The sequence below is a fragment of the Mustela erminea genome, chromosome 1, assembly GCF_009829155.1.
Source record: "Mustela erminea isolate mMusErm1 chromosome 1, mMusErm1.Pri, whole genome shotgun sequence".
In the NCBI taxonomy this organism is placed as follows: Eukaryota; Metazoa; Chordata; class Mammalia; order Carnivora; family Mustelidae; genus Mustela; species Mustela erminea.
Window position 1 is genome coordinate 212,553,792 of NC_045614.1, and position 20,306 is coordinate 212,574,097.

General features: G+C 45.4%; 1 protein-coding gene across 2 annotated transcripts in view; it reads right to left on the reverse strand.

The window, feature by feature from the left end:
* Positions 1-19,597, reverse strand: part of VPS26C (VPS26 endosomal protein sorting factor C) — a 43,618-nt gene extending 24,021 nt beyond the window's left edge. The window contains exons 1-2 of one of the 2 annotated variants that reach the window (XM_032354812.1): positions 19,238-19,597; positions 12,287-12,341 (exon numbers count right to left, since the gene is read on the reverse strand). In XM_032354812.1, the coding sequence (XP_032210703.1) occupies positions 12,287-12,307 (21 nt within the window). In that variant the 5' untranslated portion in view covers positions 12,308-12,341; positions 19,238-19,597. The remainder of the gene's footprint in view (positions 1-12,286; positions 12,342-19,237) is intronic. The other variant, XM_032354802.1, reaches the window with a different exon arrangement.
* Positions 19,598-20,306: the final 709 nt, after the last annotated feature.

The window sequence follows — 20,306 nt, forward strand, 5'->3', positions numbered from 1 at the left end:
TTAACAGGAAATGACCAAAACACTGATAAGACAAAAAATTTTAAAACATAGCTGAGGGGCACAAAACAAATGGAAAGCCATACCATGTTTCTTTTTTTTTTTTTTTTAAAGATTTTATTTATTTATTTGAGAGAGAATGAGTGAGAGAGGGCATGAGAGAGGAGAAGGTCAGAGGGAGAAGCAGACTCCCCAAGGAGCTGGGAGCCCGATGTGGGACTCGATCCTGGAAGTCTGGGATCATGACCTGAGCTGAAGGCAGTCGCTCAACCAAGTGAGCCACCCAGGCGCCCCCATACCATGTTTTTTAATACAGGGTTTTTTTGTTTGTTTGTTTTTTGTTTAGATTTTATTTATTTGAAAGTGAGAGAGAGAGAGCGAGAAAGCATGGGCAGGCTCCCCACTGAGCAGGGCCCCCCCCCAAGGAAGGGCTCCACCCCAGGACCCTAAGATCATGACCTGAGCTGAATTAACCAACCGAGCCACCCAGGCGGCCCTGAATACAAAGTTTTAACACCCTCAGTGTGTCTACCTTCCTTAAGTTAAATAAAATCTTAAAAAAAGGTGGGGGGGGGGCACCTGGATGGCTCAGTGGGTTAAAGTTAAGTCTATAAAGATAATAGAATCCTAAAGAAAATAATTCTTTGGGGGGCTATGTGGAGGGATGATATAGACCAGATAAATGGATTTGAAAATTCTTATAGAATAGTCAATGAATGTTGAAGAGAAGAGGAAGGAGACTAGCTCTGTAAGATATGACATCACCACGATAATTTACAACGTGTGGTGCAGGGCACGTACAGCCTGAGAGGTCAACAGAACAAAATGGAGGAGTCCCGAAATAGACCCAGATAGTAGGAGAATTTAACAGGTGATAAAAGTAGCATTTTAAATCCAGAGGAAAAGATGGAAGAGTCACTAAATGATACTGGAAAACTGGCCAGAGAACTGGAAAAAAATAAAATAAAAATTAAGTGGGAGCCATACTGCAAACCTTCGTACATGGGGACTTCACAATGTGTCAAAGACTTCAATATTTTTACACAAACAACCAAAATGTTAGAAGAAACCATTTGGGATAGCTTTTATCATACCCAAGTGACTCACAACTCTGAATAAATAAATACTACTACAGATACAATGCCAAATTAAGTTTGTTTCTTAAAAGTGATCAGGAGTTTAAAAAAAAAGTGATCAGGAGTGATATCACTTATATAAATGTTAAACCAGGGAAATTGAGCAACTCAGTGTAACAGGCAAATATGAAAATATGCCCAATCTCAAGAATAATATGAAAAATAACAACTAAAACTATCATACCTATCAGATTACCAAAGACTAAAATATTTGAGGATATTGTGTTAGGGGAGGTGGCTACGGGCACTCTGAGATGTTTCCGGCAGGAGTCTGGAATACCATGACCTTGTAAAGAACATCTGGCGATACCAAAGACATTTTACAAACACCTGGGCCCAGCAATTCCATTTTAGGAATTTTCCTCAAATATACTGGTACAGGTGAAACGACTTATGAACACGGTTATTCAGGACAATGCTGTTTGTAGTAACAAGACTGTAAACAACCTAAATTCCAACAATGGAAAATGGTGGTTCTTCCCTTGAATGATTTCCTGAAGATCGTTCACATTAGTACATACATGTTCTTTTTTTTTTTTTTTTAATTTTACTTATTTATTTGACAGAGAGAGAGATCACAAGTGGGCAGAGAGTCAGGCAGAGAGAGTGGGAGAAGCAGGCTCCCCGCTGAGCAGAGAGCCCGATGCAGGGCTTGATCCCAGGACCCTGGGATCATGACCTGAGCCGAAGGCAGAGGCTTAACCCACTGAGCCACGCAGGTGCTCCCACGTTCTTTTTTTTTAAGGCTGCATATTACATCACTGTGGAAAAAAAATGTTGCCATTTGTACATATTTAATACTTATACATGCATAAAATATCTTTGGCAGGAATCACAAGAAACTGATAGCTTTTGGTTACCCCATGGAGAGGACCATGATGGATGGTGAGGGGTAGATGTGTCCATCTTAAAACTAATGAATTTAAGCCATGTGAACTGATTAGCTATTAACATAATACATAATAAATCAACTATAAAGTAAGATTAATTCCAGAATGGGCGGCCTCTGGACCTAAATGTACAAGGATCTAAGTGCTTTAAATTCTGATAACCCAAGGGCATATTGCTCACCTTGGGAAAAGATCTAAAGACTGTGCTAGAAAGTCCCATTTCCAGGGATTATCTCTTGCTTTGGACTTGAACACAACTGCTGAAGAAGCAAAAGCCTCTTACTTAATGCCTCAGCCGTTCTCTCTCCACTGTCTCTCCTTTCTGATGGTCCCAGCAGCACGAGAGCTATCACTGTTCCCAAGAATCCCCTGCATTCCCAAACAAGTCCCTCCTTCCTAACACTGGGGCAGTACTCAGAACCACCTGGGATCCTCCCATAGTTGGTCTGGAGATCTTGTACACCAAGAGTGGGGTGCCCCTCCATTTACCCACAGAGAAATCAAATGCACAACAAAATCACAAGATAAATCAGTGATCTGGGCAGGAAACCAAAAGTTAGACTAACTAATTGCTAAGACAACTGTTGAAAGACTACTCTTTCTTAGTTGCACTCAAAAGATCCGTTTTGGTTGGAAAACAGAAATCAGAATCATTAGAGGGATTTCAACTTGTTAGGTACCCCCATTCAGCTCCACAATTCTGTATCACAATTGTTTTCTGTCTTGTTTGAAAAAGAGAACAAATCATCACCAGATATTTTTCCACATAGTCAATAATGGCCAATAGTATGTGGTGTTTACTGAAACTTCCAGAAAGGAGAAATTTGAAGAGACTGTGTCATCTCCAATCTGTCACTGAAATCCATAACGGTACTTAACAATCCCATTCCTAGATTTTAGTCAAGTGAAATGAAAGATTATGTCCACACAAAAAATCTGTACGCAAACGTTTCTAGTAGCTTTATTCCAAATCACCCGAATGTCCTTCAACAGGTGCACGGCCGAACACACAGTGATATATTCATACCGGAGAAGACAACTCAGCAACAGAACATAACAAACCAGTGATACGCGCAACAATCTGAGAGTCTCAAAGGCATTATGCCATGCGGTAAGGCCAGATTCAAAAGGCTACTTATTATATAATCACAGTTATGCTACTCACAAGATATTATGGAAAAGGACAGCCAGACAGACTGAAAGTCGATCAGAAATTGCCAGTGACTAGGAGGGGACGGAGGATGGGGGAAAAGCAGACTATAGGGGACACAGGGAATTTGGGAGGGTCAGAACTGTTCCACATCTGGACTGTGGTGGTGGTTATGGTCTCCAAAGAGCTCTACACTGGAGAGTAATCTATTGTGTGTGATACCCTCGATTCAGAAACCTACAGAGATAATCAAGTATGGCAGGAAATACGGTCATCCTACTTTCTTGGTGACAGGGTCACGGTCTGAAAGTGGCTAATATTTAAGTAAAAATCTATGAAAAGCAATCAGTTTGCTAGCAATGGAACTGTAACAAAATACTGAGATCCTGATTTTGTTTGGCTTACGTATGCATGCCGCCAAAACGGCAGGCGTAATAGCAACACTGTTCCCGGTACTAGGGACAGGGCAGGGGACAAAAGAGACAAAGCTGCTGCTCTCAGGGGCTTACATTTTATTTATTTATTATTTTATTTATTTATTTATTTATTTATTTAGGGAGAGAATGAGCACAATTGGGGATGGGGGAAGAGGGATAGACAGAGAATCCCAAGCAGGCCTTGTGCTGAGTGTGAAGGCCGACGTGGGGCTCAGTCTCACAACCCTGAGATCACGACCTGAGCTGAAATCAAGAGTCAGATGGCTGCTTAACCGCCTGAGCACCCCCCGTGTCCCAGGGGCTCACATTTCAGTCCTGCGTTCTGACGCTGTTCTACTATGGTGAAAGACAGCAGGCTTCTTTTAGGTATAGCACAGTCTAAGTACAGGTGCAAATACTAAGTAAAACGAGCCAACAAAATTCATGGCAATTGTCTGATGTAGGTATCTCTGAAATTTCTAGTTCTGAAACCTTCTTCAGAGTCTGCGAAAGAAATCTGAGCCCTGAGTGAAGGTTTAGAAGGGGCAAAATAAGATTGCCCAATGCTAGTCACAAAAAGTTAAACTTTTTTTTTTTTTAAGACTTTACTTATTTATTTGAGATCTAATGAGCAAGACAACACAAGTGGTTGTGGGGTTGGGGGAGGGGAGGGCAGAGGGAGAAGCAGGGGACGCCCTGCTGAGCAGGGAGCCCAATCCTAGGACTTCGGGATCGTGACCTGAGCGGAAGGCAGACACTTTACCGACTGAGCCACCCAGGCGCCCCAAAAGTAAAACTTTTAAAAGTAAATATGTAGTCTTTTACGTGCGAGTGTTACGTTAGGTTCCTGGTGTGCTGTGTGGTTGCAGGGCTTGGATACTACCTATTGGTAAAACTGCGAGTTAACAGATTACTGGATTTCAGATTTTAATAACATAAAACTCGTGGAAAGTTTGGAACGCTGACATTTGTTTGAACTACTGGTGTAAGTGAATGTGAGGACTCGGGACTGTAAACCGAGAGTTTCGGAGAGCTCCGATTACAGGAGGCTGGGAGCTGCCCTAATTATATGCCAAAGTAATGACCGTGGAACACAGGGAGTTGGCCAAAGAAAATGCTTTGAATAGCCAGCCCACTTACATAATGAACAACTCCAACAGCCACCGAACTGAATCCCGGTCAGAGTGAGCTCACGTATGAAAAACCGCAGATCACCAAGTCCAAGGCAGAGCCTGCGCCCAGAGGTGAGTGGAGCAAGGCCCATGGGGCTGCTGACAGGCAGGCGCTGGACCAGAGAGCACAGGGCCGACCGTGCTCCCCGGCACGGCAGCGGTCTCTGCTCCAGGCGGCCCAGTGGCGCCCGGGCACCCTGCCCATGGCGGGCATCCTGCCCATGGGGACCCCAGGACCACACTGTGGGAGGCTGGGAATGTCCAGTGCCAATTCTCAGGCGCACTCATGGAGCAGTGAAAGAGGGGACACTCCTTCCCATTACTCAAATTCTCTCGGCAAGTGAAAACATGGACATTTTTTAAATCTGAAAAGTATGGTCAAATTAACACTACCAATCATTTTTTTAAAAAAGATTTTATTTATTTATTTGACAGCAGAGATCACAAGTAGATAGAGAGGCAGCAGAGAGAGAGGAGGAAGCAGTCTCCCTGCTGAGCAGAGAGCTCTATGCGGGGGTTCGATCCCAGGACCCGGGGATCATGACCTGAGCTGAAGGCAGAGGCTTTAACCCACTGAGCCACCCAGGCACCCCCGCCTTTTTGTAAAGAACACTACCAGATCGTTTTAAAATTTAAGTGTTTCTTTCCTGATTTTTTTTTTTAAGAAAAAAAAAATTTTTTTTTTAATTTTTTTATTTACTTGAGAGAGAATGAGTGAGAGAGAGCATGAGAGAGGAGAAGGTCAGAGGGAGAAGCAGACTCCCCAAGGAGCTGGGAGCCTGATGCGGGACTCGATCCTGGAAGTCCGGGATCATGACCTGAGCCAAAGACAGTCGCTCAACCAACTGAGCCCTCTTTCCTGAGCCCAGGTGCCCTCTTTCCTGATTATCACTGAAGAGAGCAATTTCTGCCCTTTTATCCCTTACTTTTCGTTGATGGGACTTCTCTTCCTTTCCCAAAGAAGGCAATTTGGGTTTTTAAGTATGGTCTTAAATGACTTTCTTTCTTTTTTTTTTTTTTAAGTTTTTATTAATTTATTTGAGATTTATTTATTTGAATTTATTTACTAATTTATTTGAGAGAGAGAGCACAAGCATGGGGAAGGGTAGAGGGAGAGGGAGAAAGAGACTCTCCCCTGAACAGGGAGCTCAACAGGGACTAGATTCCAGACCCTGGGATCGTGACCTAAGCCCAAGGCAAACACTTAACTGACTGAGCCACCCACACCCTTAAATGATCTTTTCTGATAAAAACAAAGGCAGACCATGCTGTCTTGGTGATCACAGCTTTGTAATAAAGCTTGAAATCAGGTAACGTGATGCCCCCAGTTTTATTTTTGTTTTTCAACATTTCCTTAGTGATTCGGGGTCTCTTCTGATTCCATACAAATTTTTGGATTATTTGCTCCAGCTCTTTGAAGAATACCGGTGGAATTTTGATTGGAATGGCATTAAAAATATAGATTACTCTAGGCAGTATAGACTTTTTAACAATGTGTATTCTTCCGATCCAAGAGCATGGAATGGTCTTCCATCTTCTTATGTCTTCTTCAATTTCTTTCGTGAGTGTTCTGTAGTTCCTCGAGCACAGATCCTTTACCTCTTTGGTTAGGTTTATTCCCAGGTATCTTATGGTTCTTGGTGCTATAGTAACTGGAATCGATTCTCTAATTTCCCTTTCTGTATTTTCATTGTTAGTGTATATCTTATAGTGTATATCTTAAGCCACTGATTTCTGTACATTGACTTTGTATCCTGCCACGTTGCTGAATTGCTGTATGAGTTCTAGTAGTTTGGGGGTGGAGTCTTTTGGGTTTTCCATATAAAGAATCAGAAGAGACCCCGAATCGCTAAGGAAATGTTGAAAAACAAAAATAAAACTGGGGGCATCACATTACCTGATTTCAAGCTTTATTACAAAGCTGTGATCACCAAGACAGCATGGTACTGGCATAAAAACAGACACATAGAACAGAGTAGAGAGCCCAGATATGGACCCTCAACTCTATGGTCAATTAATCTTCAACAAAACAGGAAAAAATATACAGTGGAAAAAAGACAGTCTCTTCAATAAATGGTGCTGGGAAAACTGGACAGCTATATGTAGAAGAATGAAACTCGACCATTCTCTTACACCGTACACAAAGATAAACTCAAAATGGATAAAAGACCTCAATGTGAGACAGGAATCCATCAGAATCCTAGAGGAGAACATAGGCAGTAATCTCTTCGATATCAGCCACAGCAACTTCTTTAAAGATATGTCTCCAAAGGCAAAGGAAACAAAAGCGAAAATAAACTTTTGGGACTTCATCAAAATCAAAAGCTTCTGCACAGCAAAGGAAACAGTCAAAAAAACAAAGAGACAACCCATGGAATGGGAGAAGATATTTGCAAATGACAGTACAGACAAAAGATTGATATCCAGGATCTACAATGAACTCCTCAAACTCAACACACACAAAACAGACAATCATATCAAAAAATGGGCAGAAGATATGAATAGACACTTCTCCAATGAAGACATACAAATGGCTATCAGACACATGAAAAAATGTTCATCATCACTAGCCATCAGGGAGATTCAAATTAAAACCACATCGAGATACCACCTTACACCAGTTAGAATGGCCAAAATTAACAAGACAGGAAACAACATGTGTTGGAGGGGATGTGGAGAAAGGGGAACCCTCCTACACTGTTGGTGGGAATGCAAGTTGGTGCAGCCTCTTGGAGAACAGTGTGGAGATTCCTCAAGAAATTAAAATTAGAACTTCCCTATGACCCTGCAATTGCACTATTGGGTATTTACCCCAAAGATACAGATGTAGTGAAAAGAAGGGCCATCTGTACCCCAATGTTTATAGCAGCAATGGCCACGGTCGCCAAACAATGGAAAGAACCAAGATGCCCTTCAACGGATGAATGGATAAGGAAGATGTGGTCCATATACACTATGGAGTAGTATGCCTCCATCAGAAAGGATGAATACCCAACTTTTATAGCAACATGGACGGGACTGGAAGAGATTCTGCTGAGTGAAATAAGTCAAGCAGAGAGAGTCAATTATCATATGGTTTCACTTATTTGTGGAGCATAACAAATAGCATGGAGGACATGGGGAGTTCGAGAGGAGAAGGGAATTGGGGGAAATTTGAAGGGGAGATGAACCATGAGATACTATGGACTCTGAAAAACAATCTGAAGGGTCTGAAGTAGCGGGGGGGTGGGCGGTTGGGGTACCAGGTGGTGGGTATTCTAGAGGGCACGGATTGCATGGAGCACTGGGTGTGGTGAAAAAATAATGAATACTGTTATGCTGAAAATAAATAAAAAATAAAATTTTTTAAAAAGCATCATCGCTTAAAAACAAAACAAAACAAAAACAAAAAACAAAGGCAGACCAATTTTTGGCTGCCATCATGCCAGATGTGTGACAGAAAACCATAAGCACAGAGAAGAATGTCAGCACAGAGGACACACATGGTGATGGGGATGAACAGAACCCAGTGATCATTAGAAAGCACATGTGTCCGAGTCAGAAACCAGGAGATCCTGCCCAACAGCCAGGAGGACAGCTCATGTAAGCACTCGGTATCTCAGAGGCACACTCTTTCCAAGCTTCAGCATCCGGGGTCAGAAGAGAATGAACAGGTACAGTATCTAGCAAGAATCAAAGGCCACTGACAACCTCAAATTGTCCTTCCCAAGGCAAGTTCAAACACCAATAAGGAAACCAACTACAAGGGTGGCCAGATCCCACTGGCTTCTGCTGGGACTTCCAGCCCAAGTGAGCAGGTTGTCAAGGAGGAACTTGGCAGAAGACGAAGTGACAATGGTGGGTCTGTAATCTGTATGGAGTAGGGGCCCCTGTTCTTTGATTTAAATCCTCCAGTGAATAAAAGCAAAATGTTTTCAGCCTGGTGGCAGGCCCTGTATTATACCTGGAAGTTAACAGAGCTTTTAAATTTTGGCATAAGACAAAAGAAAATGGGATGGTATGAAAAACTCCAACCTTGTTGGCTCTGGCCGGTCACTACATCATACAACCAGTACTTTTCAAACTGTGAGCCCCCGGGGCCCCAGGCCTGTGCGGACACCTCAGCAGCCACTTTGGGATTTGAGGATGAGTTGGGGAAGGCAGGGAGTGGGGGGGAGGGAGTCGCTTCAAATGGAAAAGCTCTCATTTTATATGCCTATAAAACAAACTACTTTGAGGGGCACCTGGGTGGCTCAGTGGGTTAAGCCTCTGCCTTCGGCTCAGGTCATGATCTCAGGGTCCTGGGATCGAGCCCCACATTGGGCTCTCTGCTCAGCAGGGAGCCTGCTTCCCCCTCTCTTTGCCTGCCTCTCTGCCTACTTGTGGTCTCTGTCTGTCAAATAAATAAATAAAATCTTTAAATAAAACAAAACAAAAGACTACTTTGATATTATAAAAATTAGTATATTAGAATTCTATATAAGATTTCATTTACTAAGAAGAGTTCCACTGCTTACATTTCTGGGGGAAAATCTTTATCCTAAACAATGCTGTTCATCTTCTCAAGCTGTTTATAAGGAAACACCCACTTTGCTTTTCGAAGTGAAAGGTAATATATATTTTCCATAACCTGGAGAAAGGCACCATTGCTCTGAGCCCGAATGTTCTTCTGCCTGTGAGTGAGAAAGTAGACTTTCTCTTCAATATAGACAATGGAAGACCAGGACAGTCTTTTGAAGAGTTGCTCAGCGTACAGATGTGTCCGGAAAGTCTTGAGTGTAGGTGGAAGACAATAACCGAAACTGATAGGAATTCTTCACTCTACAAAAGTATTTGCACAACAGCTGGCTCTTTACCTGTTTGTGTCTGTATGGAAAGCATCTCAAAGGACCCACACCCCATGGCCAGAGAGCAGTAGTACCCACACACGACAGAGCCCCACACCCTGGATCTCCCACCACACACTGGGAATGCTGGTGGCTCTGAAGCCAGCCACTGTGCTAACTGAAGGCTCCTTAAACTCTCCATCCAGACAAAACAACGTTTATTTCGGAGCTTCAGAACACTGTGCTTTTCTTGTTGGCACGATACTCTCGGGCATGATGCTCTTCTGAAATTTCCACGTCTTCATCTGCTCACAGGGAGGGGAAAGGGGTCAGCCCACCTGCCCAATGGCTACCAAGTAACTGTTTTCTGAACAAAAGTTGAAGCCAAGAAAAGGAAGCAGGGGTAGGGGTGAGGTCATAGGTCTGTCTACGAAAAGAACTCCATTCATGCCAGGACTACTTGATGAAAAAGAACACTGAATGAGAGGAAGAGATATTTGGAGCTAGGGGGTTAAAAACTCCCAAAGTGTAGCTGAAATGACAGCGGAAAGCCGATGGAAAACGGACTTGAACTTACAACCTTTCCAGAATATGCCTGCGCTAGGAGGGCAGAGAACAAGCAGGGTGGGCAGAGGTGCAGGAAGAACAATGGAAGCAGGAGGGGCCAAGGACAGCGGGGAGGGACAGCCAGGGAGTCAGGGCAGCTCGGCCCAAAGCTGGGCAAGTGAGTGAGGCACGGTTCACAGGAGCTGGAGAACCAGGAGAACCAGGAGAACCAGGAGCCGGGCAGGTAAGGGAGGCACAGCAGGGACCATCTGCAGGGAGGGTGAGCACGCCTGGAAGTCTGTAGAATAGACCAGCAGAGCTCTCTGACAACTCAGGTTGGAGCAGTCGTGGGGAAGGAGTCAAGAGGGGGAACAAGAGAAGAGAGGTGCCATCTCCCTAAAACCTGCCTGTGTCACTGGCTCTCCAGACTGGGCGCAGCACCGCTGGGAGGTCAGCGCTGGGGGACAATCACCGCTGGAAGCAGGGTGGGCTAAGGGCAGCGTGAGCCCATGGGGAGGGTGTGGCTAGCTCCACGGGCAGACCCAGGATGCTGCAAGGTCGGGAGATCCACACCCGGAACTCAAGGTCAGGAGGTCCTAACTGGGGACTAGCATCAAGAGGAAGGCAGAGGAAACCCAAGCAGCCTGCTGGAGTCAGAGCAGCCTGCTGGGAGTCAGGGGTGTCCCTGGTGTCCCCGTGCTGCAGTCCAGAAACCCCCACACCCACAGTGGCCAGGCAGGCTTTACTAATGCTTGGGCCAGTACAAAACGTGCTGTCACAAACACCAAATGAAGAACTACATGAATCATTTTACTGCACCCAGTTTTCAAACATGCTTGGGTAATTCTGAAAATGCCTCCCTTGCAGGGCACCAGGGTTAGGTTATGATTTAGGAGACAGGCCTTTTCAGGAGCATTCGATTATTCAAGAGAGAAGAGACCCAACTCAAGGTTGGGATGACAGCAATTCCTAAAAGGTTCATAGCTCCCCCAGATTATCCTGGGATCCCTGCTGGCTCATTTTTGTACCCTAAGTACTTCCAACAGCGGTCACTAGGAATGACCGGTGTCACGTGTCAAGAATCCAGCAGTACAAAGCACAATAGTCATTCTTTTTTCCGTACCATTCTAGTTTTGCAATTTTTCTTCCTAATGATGAACTGTTACATAGAGGATTTTTCCTCTATAATTTTTTTTAAAGATCTTACTTCTTTGAGAGAGAGGGAACACAAGTGGGCGGAGGGACAGCGGGAAAGGGAGAAGCAGACTCCCTGCTGAGTAGGGACCTGTGCCCCCCAGCCGCCAGATGGGGCTCAATCCCTTGACCCTAGGATCATGACCTGGGCTGAAGGCAGACGCTTAACCAACTGAGCCACCCAGGCACCCCTCCTCTTTAACTTTTCAACAGGAAATTACACACAAGCCAAAGAAGACAAAATCTAGAGGTTCTTGTAACAGTAACCAGCCCGCTGTGCACAGATCCCTTATCACTGTCACTGGGCTACGCTGGATAGCAAAGCTCTTTATGATTTTCAGAACCACAATATTTAACGGTGTCACTTTCACGAGTACGTGTCAGAATTTTAGAAAGCAAAACATTCCGAATTTGTAAAAACAAATGAATCATATTTACATTACAGTAATATTTACCACAGGGTTCTTTCAACCAATAGGCTCCTCCAGTGAACTGAAAACATCACATAATGTCCAATGCTGTTGAGTCAAACTGTTTGATCAGGAGCACGTCTCCTGCACCGTGGGGGAAGCATAAAGGCATACCCGAACCACAGTCAGCTCTCAGCGCCCAAACCTGCCGTGCTCCCTAGCAGGGATCCTAGAGCACTAGCTCTCCTTCCTCCAAGTCGGCCATGGGCAGACATCCAATGAGCTGAGAAGCATCTGATACGCACTCACTTGGATAGTGTACTAACTTCCGGATGCACATTGTGGCAGACACAGCAATTCTGAGTGACTAGACATTACCAAAAGGCACACCGTTATCAACGCTCACCATCTGAGCTCCTGCTAAGGGTCAGAACCTGTAATAAAATGTCTTAAAGCATCATCTTATCTAAACTCACAACAAAACCTTTGCATAGGTATCAGCTCTATCCTACAGATGACCAAAATTAAGGCCTGGGGAAGGCATACAGGGGCATGATTTCAAGTATTTACTCTTCTCTGTGCCCTTGGCATGTCACTGAGTTCTTGGAGTCTCAGTCTTCTGAACCTTAAAATGGAGGGGGGTGGAATTCTTCAGTGTTAGTGGAGATTAAAGCTGTCTGTGATTGGAAACAGGCATACTATTATATGTTGTTATAAAACAGTATTACTGGGTGCCTGGGTGGCTCAGTCAGTTAAGTGTCTGCCTTCAGCTCAGGTCATGATCCTAGGGTCCTGGGATCGAGCCCCTCATCGGGCTCCCTGCTCAGTGGGAAGCCTGCTTCTCCCTCTCCCACTCCCCTGCTCCTGTTCCCTTTCTCCCTGTCTTTCTCTCTGTCAAATAAATAAATACAATCTTTAAAAAAAAAAAAAAAAACACCAGTATTAGTTGTTTCCATGGAATGTTAAAACATTCACTAGAAATATGGAATCAGGACATTTTTTTTTAATCACATATTCCTGATGATCTTGTACCATACATGGGGCTTTGGAAACATGGGTCAAGTTTCTGGACTGAATGAGAAGGACTCTCGGAGTGGAAGGGCAAGGATGCTTCAAGCTCTGAGCAAGGTCTACTCACTCTGAGCTGTATAAATTATGATGGAAAATGCCAGGAATTAAATTCTATTATTTTCTCTTTCTGAATTTGAAGAGAATCACACTGACAGTAATTTGGAAGTCCACATTTCCGTATTTATTTGAATCATTCTCTTAAAAATGATTGTGCTAGAGCAAATACAAGTAACGGGAAGTTCATGCGTAGCTGTGGGGCTACGCCAAAATAAGAATCTTACCATTACCTTCTGGAATTTATGCCTGGAATATTATTTATAATTACAAAGGAAAATCTATAGTGTACCTATAAGACCTAGCTTTCCCTTTCTGATCAATGCATTTATAAAACTAGTAGCTTTATGAATTTTGTTTAAATGTTTTAAGGCCTCAACTATCAATTAATAAAGTTTCTGAGTGCCTACCAAGCGGGCAGTTACTGACAGGCCTAGGTATATAAATATAAGCAGAACAGTGTTTTAGTTAGGCAGACTCAAAGAACAAATTAATTACAAGTTTCATCAGCATAATGACAGAGGAATATATAAAATGTGCTGCTGACGTATTACAGGTTACTACTAAATTACTGAAACTTTCCGTGATAGTGAGGCTTTTCCTGACCACTGCACCTGACACTTCTGGGCTCCACCATGACCTCACGTGCTAGTTCCAGATACTTGTCTTATAAGGAATTTCCTAAAATTTATATTTAAATGTAAGCATTATTTTAAGTCTATGAGTAAGAGTTGTTTTTAAGATTTATTTATTTGAGAGACAGTGCACGAGAGAGCGCGAGTGTGCAAGTTGGAGGAGGGGGAGAGGGACAAGCAGACTCCCCGCTGAGCAGGGAGCCTGATGTGGGGGGTCCATCCCATGACCCTGTGATCATGGCCTGAGCTGAAATCCAGAGTCGGTGGCTTAATCTGAGCCACCCAGGCACCTGAGAGTTGTTTTTGTAACAGAAATGAAAACAGACACTTGTAAACAATTCAGGTATCAAACAAAAAACCGTAATGTTAATTGGAAGATATTTTGGAACAATTGTAAAAATGCCACAAGTCATATCTCATGAGAAAGGGCAGCAGAGCATTATTTTGGGGTCTTCTCATGTCTCGACAGTGAGGCTGCTGTGCCAGGAGGCCTTAGCAGGGTCCCTGGGAGCGGCGACTCGACAGCGCAGGGGCAGAGCGGTTCCACTTCTTCCCATCTCCCTGGCATTCCTGGCCATGCCCCTCTCTGGCAGGAGCTGCGCAGGGTTAGGTGGGGTCCAGTTTACAGTAACTCCACCCAACTGAATAGAAACAAAAGACCCAGGGGGATGCAGCTAAAGCAGTCCTTAGAGGGAAATGTCTGCATTTTTAAGAGGAGGCTACAATTTAAGAAGCTCAACAGCCAACTTAGGAAGGTAAAACACAAAAGGAAAAGAACCGAATAAATTCAAGGGAAAGGGAAGAAATACCTGGAAAGATGATAAAGTAAAATCCCTTTAAAAAACTGCTGCCAGGGGCACCTGGGTGGCTCAGTGGGTTGAAGCCTCTGCCTTTGGCTTGGGTCATGATCTCAGGGTCCTGGGATTGAGCCCCACATCGGGCTCTCTGCTCAGTGGGGAGCTTGCTTCCTCCTCTCTCTGCCTGCCTCTTTGCCTACTTGTGATCTCTGTCTGCAAATAAATAAATTCTTAAAAAAAAAAAAAAGAAAAAAAAGAACTGCTGCCAAATGACATTATAGAAGTGACTGGAAAAGCCCAGGAAGCAGAGGAAACAAAAGCTTTCACCAAAAGCTTTCACTGGATCCGACTGCTTCACCAATGTCCCACGAGTTCTTGTTCACTCTGCTGCCCTGTATGCTCCTCCTGCTGGGAATGAACGGGGGCATTTGTGGTTTCTGGTGGGAGGGAGACCCCAGCCTGGCACTTACATTTCAAACCTTAGGTTCAACCTCAGCGAGGCTCCAGAGGACCCTGGCTTCCCCCTCAACGTCGATGTCCTGCTTTGGGCGCATCAGATCCCCCAGATGCCCCTATTCGAGCACTGCATCACCTTTTCTTTGTGTTTACCTGTCTCTCTCCACACCCTGAAAGCCTCATGAGATCACCAGACACTGCCTGAGTAAATTTGTTTGCATTTAATAGAAACCTAAAAAAGGATGAGACCAACAGAGGTCCAAGGTAAGGATACACCGTTAAGCAGAAAGAACAAGTTGTGTGTGCGCGTGCGTGTGTGCACACGTACACCATTCCTCACAGGAAGTGCCTGGAATAGTCTATGAAGTGTCAGGGAACATCTCCAGGGACAGAAAAGGAGGAAAGAGGAGGAAGAACTTACTTTTCACTTTCTAGCCTTCTGAAAATGTTAAGTCATTCACACGGCATGTATTACATTTATAGTTTTTAAAATGATTCAACAGTGATTTTTTTTTAACATCCATCATTTTGTCAAGAAGCACTTTATTTCTAAGAAAAAACCCAAATGCCAATTTTAAACCCAAGTGTAACTTAGGTTCTCTGGTATCCACAGAATGAAAGCCATTTTCGAATGCTTTCATGACAGCTAAAACACTGAAAAGCACAGTAACAGAATTCGTACATTTTCTGAGTAGAAGTCATAGTTTTTAATTTTTTAATTTTTTAAGAGATTTTATTTATTTATTTGTCAGAAAGAGCCTGTGCAAGCACACAAGCAGGGGGAGCATGAGGCAGAGGGAGAAGCAGGATCCCCTCTGAGCAAGGAACCCAACGCGGACTCAACCTGGGATCAGGACCTGAGCCAAAGGCAGACGCTTCACTGACTGAGCCACCCAGATGTCCTGAGAAGACTGCTTTATGCAGCGACACAGGCAAATGTATTTTGCAAGAAAGACACTCATCTACCACCTGAAGATCAGGCTACCATAGATGGCGGCGACATCAACCCAACTACAACAATTACAGGTACCGGCTGAGAAGTCAGATCCTTCGTAAAGGAATCTTCCCCAGTGCTGCTGAGATGTACAGAGAACATGGAAAATGTGGACTAGTTCCGCTTGCATCACAAGCACTGAGCCCATCAAGCAACTGGCCAGCTACTCCCTGGAGTTTAGGAAGCAGCCACAGCAGCACGGGCCACCTACTCCCCCTATCCTGAGCCACAGATCACAGAGTCTAAAACCTGACTCATAGGCACATGGGTCCAAATATATACTTGCTGACTGATTAGACTTACCTGTCTAGTAACCTTCTTTTTTGGGGGGTGGGGGGGGAACTCCAAAATAATACACAGGAAAAGTTTAGGTTTAGGAGAAGTTACACTGATTTTTTTTTCATGATCGCCACATAAGGTTCCCTGACACAAGATTAAGAAACACCGCCAGAAGCCAGCCACTGCAGATTCTGTTCCCATTAATGGCACCAAGGGATGCACGCTGGTTACGCAAAGCTTCACCACCTTCAACTCTGTCAACCACGGGGTCTTAGAGCCGCGTCAGCTTTACGATTTCAGTTCTTGCAGCTTTTCTAAAGGTACTTTCCGTTACTTGTGCCATTATTTAAAACCACAGAAAACACTGAGTTGAGTTTTTGATGAAATAATAATTATTAGAGCAAAATGTATATAGTCTCCTATCACTGCCTCCACCAATTCTTATTTTGAATTTCCAAGCTGCAAAAAAGTTATGAGAATACAAAGTAGAAAGAAAACCTGAGCCCTCACACACTGTTGGGGGAATGTACAAGAGCGCAGGTGCTTTGGAAAACACCTGGTGGTGGGCCTTCAAAAAGATAAAGACAGTAGGGCACCTGGGTGGCTCAGTCAGTTAAGTGTCTGACTCTTGATTTCGGCCCAGGTCATGATCTCAGGGTCATGAGACAGAGCCTCCTGTTGGGCTCCGAGCTGGGCGTGGAGATACTCTCCACGTGCTTAAGATACTCTCTTTCCCTTTGCCCTCCCCAGCCCTCCAGCTCATGCATGTGCTGGCTCTCTTAAAAAAAAAAAAAGTTGGGGCGCCTGGGTGGCTCAGTGGGTTAGGCCTCTGCCTTTGGCTCGGGGTCATGATCTCGGGGTCCTGGGATCAAGCCCCACATCAGGCTCTCTGCTCAGCAAGGAGCCTGCTTCCCCCTCTCTCTCTGCTGCCTCTCTGCTTACTTGTGATCTCTCTGTGTCACATAAATAGATGAAATCTTAAAAAAAAAAAAAAAAGTTAAATATAAAGTGTCATATCACCCAGCAATTTCACTCCTCTGTATGTATCCAAGAGAAACGAAAACATGTTTACACAAACACTCATACTAGAATGTTCATAATAGCATTATTTATATAAGCCAAAAAGTAAAACAACCCTAATAAATGTCCTTCAGCAGATGAATGGGTAAATAAAAGATGGTCTACCCATACAATGGAATATTACTCAGGCTTAAAAAGGAACCAGGAACTGATACATGCTACAGGTATGAACACTGAAAACATAATGCTAAGTGAAAGAAGCCAGTCACAAAAGACCACATATATGAAATTTCCAGAACAGGCAAATCCACGAAGACTGAAAGCACATCTGTGATGCCAGGAATATCTGCTAACGGGTACAAGGTTTCTTCTTGGGTGGATCAAAATGTCCTAAAATTAAATGGCGGCGATTATTTGAGCAACTCTGTGACTATATTAAAACCACTGAATTCTATACCTTAAATGGGTAAATTTTATGGTATCTGAATTATATCTCAATAAAACTGCTATTAAAAAAGAATACAAGGGTGCCTGGGTGGCTCAGTTAGTTGAGCGTCTGCCTTCAGCTTAGGTCATGATCCCAGGGTCCTGGGATAGAGTCCTACATCAGGAACCCTGCTCAGTGGGGAGCCTGCTTCTTCTTTTCTGTCCCCTACTTGTGCTTTACTCTCCAGTGCTCTTTAATAAATAAAATCTTTAAAAAAAAAAAAAGAATACAAAGTAGACTCATACAGCTTTCCACTAGAGTCGTCAATTATTAACACTTGGCCCTGTTTGCTCGCTCTTCATCTCACATGCGTATTCACACACAATCTGTGGTTGAATTATTCAAAATTTAGTTATTGCTGTATTTTACTTCTGAATACTTCAGTATGTGGCATATACTCCTACATAGCCAAAATACAAATATCACACTAGGGAAATTTAACACCAAAACAAAGCTATTATTTAATATATAGTCCATAACCAAATTTGTCAACAATTATGCACAGTATTTGGTTATCCTATCCCTTTAGTTTCTTTTAATCTAGAAAACTTCCCCTTTTTTCATGACATTCACATTTTTTAAAAATGCAGGCCAGTTATTTCAAAGTGTTCCTCAATTTGGAAATGTCTGATTGCTTCCTTATGAGTTGATTGAAGTTGAACCTTTTTGGTAGGAATACTACATGGAAGAGTTGTTCCCTTTTCAGCGCATCAGGCCAAACCCTCTGTGATCATGCTAGAACATAATGTCAGTAGTATCAGCAGTATTGATAGTGAGGTGATGCTGTCAGTCGTGGCCAGACTGGTGATGACCTGATTCCTTCATTATGAAGGCAGCTATTTCCCTCTGAAATTAGTAATTTGGGAGGTGACCCTCTGAATCTGTGTAAACATCAGGTTTCCCCTGTAATGTTGCACGCAGAAGGGTTTAGCATCTGTTCATGATCTTTGCCCTGTATTCAATCCCTTTTGAGGCTGCTCCGCCGGTACGGGGCCAGCCACTCCTCTCAGTTTTATTCCAGTGTGCCCCAGCTGTGATTTCAACACTGGCTGCACAGTACAATCAGGGATATCTCTGGGAGTGGGACCCGGGCAATCACACTTTAAAATTCCCAGGGTGACTGATTCGGATGTAAATTAGGGAACCTTGAATCATCCGCGTTTTGCAAATAAGGAAACTGAGGCCAGAGGAGGTTAAATGATAGACGAGTGGCACAAAATCTGTTAATGCCATCATTACGATTTTTATTTTTTTTGTACTTGCATTTTAATATACCATTCGTTCTGAACATCAGAGAACACACAAAAAAGAGTAACTTCTGCATGGTGTTAGAGCTGGCCGGACCCTGAAGTGCTTAGTTCTGTTTTCGAGGCGAATTCTGCCTTTCATTCATTAAGACCTCTGCAGTCGCGTGGGGAGTGAGGGAAGGGGGCATGTGCACACCAAGCTCCCCAACCCTCAATGGACAGCTCAAGCCCTGGACCCAAGGCCGAGCGGACGTTCCGAGGGCCAGACGGTTAACACTGCAGCCCAGGCGCCGGCCCCTCGGCCCCCACCCCGGAGGACGCGGCGGGGTCTCCGCCCGGGGTCCTGTAGGGCTGCGGGCCGCGCGCTGGGCACACCTGGCGGGGACGCACCTGGCAGAGCGCTCTGCCCGGCCCAGGGACACCCAGGAATGCGCGGGGCCCTGCCGACGACCGAACCCGCAGGACCGCCCACCCTACTTACCCCGGCGTGATAAACCTTGTTCGCTCTCTTAATCTTAATGTCCAGGGAGGTCCCCATTTTCGATTACTCCGCTGAGGGAGCGACTTCCTGACGCGCGTGACCCGAAGGGAAGGCGAGTCGCCCCGCCCCTCCGAGCCGACCCCGCCCCTTTCTCCTTGCCGCCTGCCGCCGTTTCTGGAGACCTCGCTCGCGATTCCGGATCGACTCCCCCGCCTTCCTTTTTCCGGTGCAGGGGCGGGCCTTAGGGCGGGCTGAAGATCTGTCACTCTTCGCCCCGCCCCTCCCGGACGTGAGAGGCGGGACCAGGTCAGCCCCACCCTTTCCGTAAAGACGCTAACACCGGAAAGGCCCCCCTCCCTGGTTTACTGAGGCGGGGGGAGGAGGAGGAGAAGAAAACGGCTATCTCCCGGCATGCCCCGCGGTGGTGGGCGGTCTCGTGGCCGCGGCGCGGGCCCTGCCTGTGCGGGAGAGGTGAGGCTCCCGTCAGACTGCGCGGCGCACAGGCGCTGGGCTAAGGAGTGGGCATTAAGGTCGTGATAGCTTGGGAGTGCGTTCCCGCCCCAGTTTCCTTCCTCTCGTCGTCTCTAGTCCTTCCCCGGTCTCTCCCGGGGGTTCTGAGGACCGGCGTCCTCGGCTCTGCGGCGCGGCCTCCCCTCCCCGCGGCCCCCGCTCCCGCTGGGCCGGGAGCCAAGATCTCGGGGAAGCGCCGGACGGCCTCGCCCGGCTCCGAGCCGCAGCGCCGCGTACCCGGGAGCCGGGGCCGCGGGGGCTTGTGGGTACTCCCCCGGCGCGCGCCTGCGACGGTGCTGAATATTCATGGCGGTGCGCAGAGTGCTGGGAGGCGCGGCCCGCGGGCCCTCGTCCCGGCGGCGCGTGGACCGACCGCACCTGCCGGGCCTCCTTTTTATTCCCGGCCAGAGCTGTCTGAAGCAGACACGAGACACAGCTTGGTTTGGGGGCAGAGGGGCCTCCAGGCAGGGCAGCAGTACAGAGTTAGGCAACACACTGCTTTGACTGAACTAAAATTCCCCGTAGGTGTTTTAAACCAGGACTTTTCCAGTAAGCCCGG